Source organism: Citrus sinensis, chromosome 1, assembly GCF_022201045.2.
Source record: "Citrus sinensis cultivar Valencia sweet orange chromosome 1, DVS_A1.0, whole genome shotgun sequence".
Classification (NCBI taxonomy): domain Eukaryota; kingdom Viridiplantae; phylum Streptophyta; class Magnoliopsida; order Sapindales; family Rutaceae; genus Citrus; species Citrus sinensis.
In genome coordinates this window covers 19,341,535-19,351,259 of record NC_068556.1, presented here as the reverse complement: position 1 = coordinate 19,351,259, position 9,725 = coordinate 19,341,535, and the positions used below count along the sequence as shown (strand labels likewise).

Here is a 9,725-nt window from a genome sequence, read left to right as displayed (position 1 = left end):
GAATTAATCAGATATTTCATATAATATTATCACTTATCATAAGTTAAACATTATCACCTTCTAGATGGTTACTGGTTAGTTGGAGACTTAGAGTTCATGGATGAATAATTAATGAATTGACTTTGTCATAGAATAAGCAGCTAGATGCGGTGTTTTGTGGAAAGGGAATTATTGGCTTGGACGTTAAAAGTTGAAACTGATTCTTGCCACCAATTTCCCACTGATTGTGATACGTAAAGATTCTTCGGCCAGCATTATATGATGGATCGAAAACAAAAGCGAACGGACGAGCAAACAGTTAGTACCCAAGTTTGAAGTGAGATCTACTTTAATGAATACATACATCGTATAAGGCCATAAGCTTTCCTTTTTAGGTTCTTGCTTCAATATTGAAGTTAGCTTTTTTTGTTTTGCAAGGACCTCTCTTTTTTTCAAAAAATAAATAAATAAATAAATGTAAAGCAATCGTCCTGAAAGTTGGAATGAGAGGGATTCGATCTTTAATTATATTTGAAGAGAGATCAAGGTAATCAACTAATTATTAATCAATGTAAGACTAAAATTCATCATCAAAAGTAAAAAATATATATATATATAAGACTAAAAAGTTGACCCCCCCCCCCATATATTTTTTTTCTTTTGAATTAATTTCAACTTAGCGAGGAATTTAATCAAGTTAATCAATCAGGTGGGAACATAGAATGTACAAAATGAGTATCGATAATGCATCTCTTCTTTAAGCTTTGTCTATGATTGTTGAAGAGTACCATTGCTTGTGGCTATAGGCTCAGTTTTAGCATATATGGAAAACTAAACTCAGTTCGACAAAAATCTTAAATTTATTTAATTAAACTGTTTTGATAATCTTACTAAGGAATAAAATTTATTATGTCCCTAAATAACTGTATAATCTCTTTTAATTTGAAAAAAATCTCTTGCTTTGGCGAGGTTCTTTGGAGCTCATTCAAGTGTTTATCCACACACACACACTCTCATATTATATAACAGGGCTTAGATTTGACTGTCGCGATCCTTTGCAGAGAGATCAACCAAACTTATGTTCTTGTTGCTTTTGTCGGGCAGAGGGCCCACGAGCCTCTCTATCTCTCTACAGTAGAACTGTAGAAGCCTTTGCCTTTACCTTTACCTTTACCTTTTTCCTTTTATTTTTTTATTTTTTTGCCTTTTTAGTTTTTATGAGAAGTTGAGCAATTATGAATAGACATATTCAGAAAAAGAAATAAATAGACGGTCAGGAATAGTCAACTTTATAAATCGTGTTGTAACATCAAAGATTTTTGATAAATTTCTCAAACTATTCAAACCTTTATATATTAATGTGTTAATAATATAATTTAAATTTATATCGTTGTTTATGTAAATATTACTATTTAATTAGTTTAATAGAATTAAAGAAAAAAAGTTTAGGCCCACTATAGATTTAATTTGGTCCACATATTATCTTGAAATTAAGGATTTCTACTTGACTGATCCTCTCAAGTTCAGTTTGGGCCTAGCTTGGCCTGGCCGGCCTGTCTACCTTCCCTATTTGACCCCCACTATTTATGTTAGTACCCCCCACTTTTCATTAACCCCTCCCAAATTTTAAAATGAATTTTCTCTTTCAATATATCCCAGATAAATCCTAATTTACCCTTGCTATCATTTTTCATACGCCCATCATTTTCTGTCATTATGATTTTAAGCATGGACAATTGAAATTAAAGTGTAAATGTGATCAAATCCTTCATTGATTATGGTTCAATATTTCTGAATCTTCTAAAGCTTTGATTCTTGGTACTCCCATAGTTCCATTAAATGGCTGATGTTCAGGAAAGACCAGCGAGCCTGCAACAAGTCCAAACTCCAAAGTTTCCTCGCCATAACTCACGAGATTTATTAATAATCACAAACAATTCAAGAATACCATTAGTTTGAAGCTCTTGAGTCCTTATATGATATGATACTTTGAAGTGGGAAGTTATTTGTTTGAGGAAATCTGGGTTCGATTGAAATTTTACATAACATTTTGCGGCAAACTCATAGTCCATGACTGGTTGGACGCTGATTTGAGATTCTCAACTTTTCTAAATAATAATCCTTTTTAGTAATTTCATACAAGGATAAAATGGAAATTATGATACAAATGATAATTGGGATTGATGAAATAATTAAGGGGATTAAATATCATCTGCTTGCATGCTTCTTGCCTATATACCAAATGGAATATGGTCACTTTTTTTCCAATGCAATGTATGGACTAAAAGAACCCTCTCGAAAAAGTTGATTAATCAAAGACAAAAAAAAAAGGGAGAGCGGATGAGAGGGCTATTTACACTTTAAAATTTACTATAAATACTCTTATTTTATCAAATAATTTTTCACAAAAATATCACTTATGTAAATTACAATTAAAGATAATCTATATAACATGCCTATTATTTAACATATAATTCTCATACCTTCAACTATTAAAAAAAATTATTTTCAATACTTTAAACAATACTTATTTAAATAAAGAGAAAATCAATAGTGAAAGATTTTCACTAAACCCATGGGACTATTTTAATTTTTTTTAAAGAATTACGGTAAAGATTTTCAAAAGGAAGAAAAATTAAAAATATTTTAAATCTATTCAACTCTCTTCATCCTGCTTCTTCTTCTTGTTGGAATCCAGTTCTCGGTCGACTGCTCGTTTTTTTTGGCATGTACAAACCAATATTCATTGCTAGTCGTAATTTGTTAAATTAAATAAAAATCAATTATAATTAAAATTTTGTTAAAGAATTTGTTTATAACTCTACTTGACCATTGTTGTAAGTATATAAATGCTAAATTTCTTAAAAAATTTATTCGAGTGTATTGAATGATTTTATTGCAATTTGAATAAATAAAGATAATTCATTCAGATGATTTAACTAAGTAGATTTTTGAAATTTTAAAGAGTATATATGGTAAAATTTAATTTTTTATATCTAATAGACAAATGTACACGGTATTGAAGTTTCAGAATAATTTATAGAGTGCAAAGAACCCACTTAAAAAACTTATAGTGGATACTTTACTTTCCATTTATTTCACCCTATAATCAAAATCGTTATACAACCTTTTAACTGAAAATAGCACTAATTTCAAAATAGCTTTATAAATAATATTACCTCAATTTTATTTAGTACATGAATTCTTTCCTAATATAATAGTGTCAAAATTGAAAGATCGGACATTCAATTTAAATATGAATGCAGTTTTGAAATTCAAAGTGATTACTTACCATATACATAGATATATGTATGTATGTATGTATGTATGTATGTATGTATGTATGTATGTACATATGTGTCATGATTAAAATTATAGCATCAATACCCTAATAAATATAAACTTTGTAAATTATACATAAGACTAGTAAATGAAAGGTAAAACAAGTAAAGTAGTATAAGAGTGGTAGATTAGTGTTTTAAAATTGCAAACAGAATAAACACTTGTAAAAATAATATAAAAATTGTAAATCAACATTAAACTTTAATTTAAAAAATAATTTACTTATTTAATTCATTTGAGCAAAGAAAAAAATTTCTCATCAATTGAAAACAAAAAATTTGTGTTGAAGACAATTGAAATAAATTTTACTAATTGGTTTAACCATAAGTTTTATAATCATGTTATGGCATTTACAAATTGCATTTGTTTTTCATTTTCTATCATAGTATTTGTTTACCATACAAGATAATTAGGTAAAATTATTTTTCTTGATATGGATCAAGTTGAAAAAAATAAAAATACATTCTTATGTTACTATACATATATGAAATTTCAATAAAATTGGATCTAATTTTTTAATTTTACGCATATTTCATGTAGTTTTAAATTTTGATTCTTTCTTATACTAAAAAATCATTTGGAGTTGCTATCGAGGAGATTTAGAAGGATACGAAATTAGTTATCTTACAAATAATTTTGAAAAAAAAAGAAGCTTTTCAAAGTTTAATTTTGAGAATAAGTTTTCGTCCTTAATAAAATTTCACAAATATCATCACATATATTACATAAATCCAAAATAATCACTATAAGGTAATCATTATTATAATGAGTTTTAATTTTATATTTGTAGGTTTTTAAAATTTTTTTAATTACTCTTATAATATTTACTTGTTTTACGTTTTATTTATAAGTCTTCTATTTCATTTATGTAATTTTTATGTTATTTTACACTTAATGTTGGTTTAAAAGTTTTATATTACTTCTGTAAATTTATGTTATGTTTACCAATAATACATCATTTTACCACTCTTATGTAATTTACTTGTTTTACCTACTATTTACTGGTGTTGTGTTTTATTTACTTAATTTACGTTTTATTTTATATTTGATGTTAATTTACAAGTTTTATGGTATATCTATAAATTTATGTTTTGTTCACCAATAATACATCATTTTACCACCCCTATGTTAATTTATTTCTTTTACATTCTATTTATAGGTGTTATGTTTTATTTTCTTAATTTATGTTTTATCTTACACTTTATATTAATTTACAAATTTTATGTTATATTAATAAGTTTTTCTTTCTATTTTATTTATCAATAATATATCAATTTACCGCTCTTATGTTGATTTACTTGTTTTACCTTCTATTTACAAGGCTTATATTTTATTTAATTACTTAATTTATGTTTTATTTTACACTTAATATTGATTTATAAATTTTATGTTACATCTATAAGTTTTTATTTTGCTTGCCAATATTACACAATTTACCATTTGTATGTTAGTTTACTTATTTTACCTTCCATTTACAATCTTATGTTCTATTTATATAATTTATGTTTTGTTTTACACTTATCATTAATTTACAAGTTTTATTTTAAATTTAACTATTTTACACTTCATTTACATAATTTATGTTAAATTATGGTATTGATGCCGTCATTTTAATTACGTCATTATGAAATGACATATGTATGTATGTATGTATGTATACATATATATATACACACACATACATACATATATTGAACAATACAGATGCTTTTGAGAGTAATAGTATGGTTTAAAGAAAAAGATTTGCCAAGAACTTCAAAATTTTGCCTCCTTAATTGGATTACCTTTCCAAAAACTACAAATTACATGTTGATTGATTATTGCAATAAACATTCTCTTTGCAGTAGCCACTGCCATTCATGGCTTTAAAAGTTTAGGAAAAAATCTTTTTTTTTTCAGGTTTAGGGAAGTAAAGAGTATTGCCAGTGGTGAAAGAGTAACTTTTGGAGATAATATACATAAACTAAAAAGGCATGTTATGAGGGAAAAAAAAATGAATTTAACCGTACAATATTATTATTGCCACTTGTCATTGTAAAAATTAAGTTCATAGAGGATCCAAATTCTTTTATTTAACTTTTAACTATATTAATGTATTATGTGGAGTTTATTACTTAAAAGCTACTACTTAATAACCAACAAACGTGTAAATCAGCTGGCATAGAGCTATTCTAGCTTAACCAAGGTCCTCAGTTCGAGATTTGAGAATGCAGCTGCGTTAAAATACTTGTTAGGAGAGTTTTACCACCCTAATGGTTCTACCCGGCTCGAATCTGGATTAGTCGAGATCCAATGTGATTTCCGGATATCAGATGGTTTAATACACCGGAAAAAAAAAACTACCATATAATATGCGCACTAATCATTTTAGAAATACGTTGTCCTAGAAAGGTTGTGCCCTTAACCAGTAGCCCTCAAATTACATATGCACATGCAGTAAGACATACTTGCACATCCAAAAACCTTTTTCAGTTAAATTCAAGGATTCAGCTCTTTATGAATGGACATTTATGACTGTCACTATAAATCTAATTATAGAAAATTTTTATCACATATAAACTTGCAATGCTATAGTAAGGCGATTTGTTGTGTTGATCCAAGCTAATTAGCTGGCTTGTAATAGAACTTCATTTCTTGATATGAACATGAATAGATTGTGCACATAAAGGACTAGTTCATGAGTCTAACTCATACATAAAAGTTAGTTTGATATATACATATGCAATATTAATTATGTCGTTAACACTAAGATAAAATTTTCACTTAATAAGACATAAATTTGCATAAATTATATATAACAATGTAGCTGTTCATGGCTTCCTTTTGTAACAGAATCTATCGAAGATAATACTTGGATGCTGTAACAAGAATCAAAGATAACACTTGGATGCCATAACAAACAAGAATCTTCTTCTTTTCTACCTTTTCTTTAAGAGTGACCACTTAGAAGACACGCAATGTCGCAATCTTAAAAGTATATTTGCAGATGCACAGAATAATTTTTAAATTAGATTCTTGTTCATATCAAAATCAACAAAAAAATCCAAATCTTTAGTCTTGTCTTAGGGTTCCAATTCGCCATCTTTGAAGGAGTAACTTTCTAATATATGAATCACATAATTACTTGAATTGGTCATGCTATGACTGTTGCTTTAACCAAAGCACGATTTATCATTTGCATTCCGCCGTAACTCATTAATAGTCCATTGCCTGATCTAATTTTGGTCCTTCATTTTATGAGAAGAGCCAAAACATAAATTCAACTTGGTTGAAACAGTCCGAGAGGGTAACCCTGAAGGTAAGAAGCCAAACATTAGTACTCTTCTGCAGATGCAAAACCGCTGGTTACTCATTTAATAGGCCTACTTACCTTTTACTGTATGTTAATGAAGTTACCTTTGATCCAAAGCCTTAATTTTGAAAGTAATAAGAGCCAAACATATGTATATATAGATCAATATCTATGCTGATTTCTTCACTGGTGGTTTGTGGGCATTTTTAAATTTTTAATTTCTTCAAGATCCATAGCCTCTAAAGTTCAAATTTGAACATTTTCAAGTAATTGAGAACGGATCCTTAAAGAAAATATGTTTTGTCATTTGGAGGAGCCGAATATAGAGTTGGAACAATTTGAAATAGCTAATTTGATGAAGGTCAAATTTATTCTGTACACATCATTTGTTCATTTGTTGATGAAGATATCCTTGGATGTCTATGGTGCACATTTTCCCCTCCTGATGGTACGATTGCTATGCTTTTATTAATTGCTTGTTTTTATTATAAGAGTTTGTGCGCAATTTAATCTTGATTGTATTGCATATTTGCTATTATGAATGGTTTCATGGGAGTTATGTTTATTGTAAAAATAAAAATTTAGGTGAATTCCTACAAAACGAGCAAAAATGTTAAAAAGAATTCTACATCATTGACTAATAATCAACTCGTACCTGGGATTAAATATATAAACTTAAACGAAATATGAATTTTGATTTAGTTTTTTAATATGAATTAAATCCATGAGTTTCTATGTAGTATCAAAGCGAACTCGTAGTATATCCCTATTACATTTCCAAATGACCAAAACCAGAATCACACACCATATTAAGTTCAACAATAACTACTACATTATACAAAACGAAAAATATGAATTAAAATTTCGTGAATCCAATAAAATTCAAATTCCGTCTTGAGTAGTGCCTCTTCTTGTCGTTGCACTTTTCCGCTTTGCATTACGACATAAAATAACACGAAACTTCAACTATTAAAAGGGATCAAATTTAAGCTAATTGTATAGCTGCATTGCTTCAATTTAAAACTACAAAAGTAACTGAAAATTTTGATCAAAACAAGCAACAAGAGTACAAACCGTTTGAAACTCAATCTTTCTTTCTTTCCTTCTTCTCATCTTCAGATTCAAGCATCTCCTCCAACACCTTATCATCCAAATACTCTAACTCAATGACTTGTCTCTGTGATTGTCCACTCGATGAAGAGCCTCCCTTCTCAAACCTCTCACTAGAAACACTAGAAGATGAAGACGAAGACGAAAGACGATGAGGGCCAGCATACCCCATCACTTGAGAATAATACTCATTAGGGAAATTGAGAATCGCAAGATGACCTCTCATGTTAAACGCCGCACGATCATAAGCACGAGCTGCCTCTTCTGCTGTCTCAAATGTCCCTAACCAAAGCCGTGCCCCTTGCCTCGAAGGGTCTCGTATCTCTGCTGCAAACTTTCCCCATGGCCTTCTCCTAACTCCCCGATATCTTACTTCTTCTCTTCTTTTCTCTTCCTTTTCTTGCCTCTCTTTCCCTTTGCTAGGCTTCTCCATGCTTTATTAATGTTTCGTTTAACGTATATAGAAACCCTTTTTGTTTTCAAATTTGGTTGCTTCTCACCATAAATATATAGTCAGATGTGACGTTGGGATGTCAATTCTCAAGAACCTGGATTGAATACATGTATGTCTTTGTTCATATCTTTTTCTCCTGGGAAGGTGTTTATTGATTGGAGAATTAGATTTGAATCCGTCTACCATTCCTATAATAGAATTGAAAAAGGTTAGTGAATTACTTTTTATTGATAGGGGCAATTCTTCTTTTTAAATATGGTTCTGATTCTTGCTTTTTGGTACATATTAGAATAAAATGGATTATGTTGTTCAATATTTCAAGTCGTAAATTAAGACTAATATTGAATAGGAAGATCGACTGTTTTATGACTACTTTTTAATTCAGAAGATTGCCAAATCACACACCTGAGGCAATTTGACTTCTGGTGAAATGTACTTGTTTTTATGAAATTCAATGGAATAACATCATGCCATGATGGGAATTTTACTATTTCTTGTAGTGAAAACAACATCCACTTGACCAAATGTAATAGTTTGTTGATGGTGAGCTTTTGTTCCGAAACAAGGTATAAAAATTTTGCAAGCTCATATGTTCAAAATCAATAATGTGTCGTAGGGTACAACTTTATTTTGTGCGGACTGCAAACGGGCACAAGCATGGGATTTGTTAACTCACGTGTATATATATATATAGCAAGTTACGTGTATATATTATTGGTTGTTATATGTTTCCTAGTTTGATAGGATTTCCTTTCCTTGTGAACTAAGGTAATTCTTATATACATATAAATATTGATCAATAAGAGTGCAGACTAGGGAAGACCAAACTCAAACAAAAACAAAAGATAAAGAGGCTAGAGGAAGTGAATTGGGCAAGACAATGATGTCTCTTACTTCCTCTCAGCCAATGATAATCCTGGAACTATCATCACTCAAGTGCAACTTCGAGGAACCAACTATGACGAGTGGGCAAGGGCTATGCGGATTGCATTGCGGGCCAAGAAGAAATTCGGTTTTGTTGATGGAACCATGAAACAGCCTGCTGATGACTCGGCTGATTTGGAGGATTGGTGGATGGTGAATTCAATGTTGGTCTCCTGGATACAAAATACAATTGAACCAAATCTGCGATCTACTGTGACTTATACAGAAGGTGCTAAGTTGCTGTGGGATGATATCAAGGAAAGGTTCTCTGTTGGGAATGGAACACGTGTGCAGCAACTTAAATCTGAGTTGGCGAATTGCAATCAGCGAGGTATGACTATTTTGAATTATTATGGGAAACTCAAGATGTTGTGGGAAGAATTGAGTAACTATGAGCAATCGCTTGCTTATATATGCGGTAATTGTACGTGTAATCTAGGTGCGGAATGGGATAAGAAACGAGATGAAGAAAAGTTGCATCAATTCTTGATGGGTCTTTATGAAGCCGTGTGCGGTGGAATGTGGTCTCATATTCTAAGCACCGAGCCGCTGCCAAAGTTGAACCGTGCCTATGCCATAGTCATTCAGGAGGAGCAGGTTCAGTCAATGACACGTGCTAAAGAA

The 9,725-nt window shown here is 30.2% G+C and overlaps 1 protein-coding gene across 1 annotated transcript; it reads right to left on the bottom strand.

The window, feature by feature from the left end:
- Positions 1–7,486: 7,486 nt before the first annotated feature.
- Positions 7,487–8,213, bottom strand: LOC102611827 (ethylene-responsive transcription factor ERF098). The gene has a single exon (XM_006489682.3). It carries the CDS (start codon positions 8,154–8,156, stop codon positions 7,698–7,700), a length of 459 nt encoding a protein of 152 aa, XP_006489745.2. The 5' UTR covers positions 8,157–8,213; the 3' UTR covers positions 7,487–7,697.
- Between the last annotated feature and the right edge of the window lie 1,512 nt (positions 8,214–9,725).

What these genes read in the sequence shown, in the direction of transcription:
- LOC102611827 (XM_006489682.3), bottom strand. Translation starts at nt 8,156, where the DNA reads ATGGAGAAGCCTAGCAAAGGGAAAGAGAGGCAAGAAAAGGAAGAGAAA.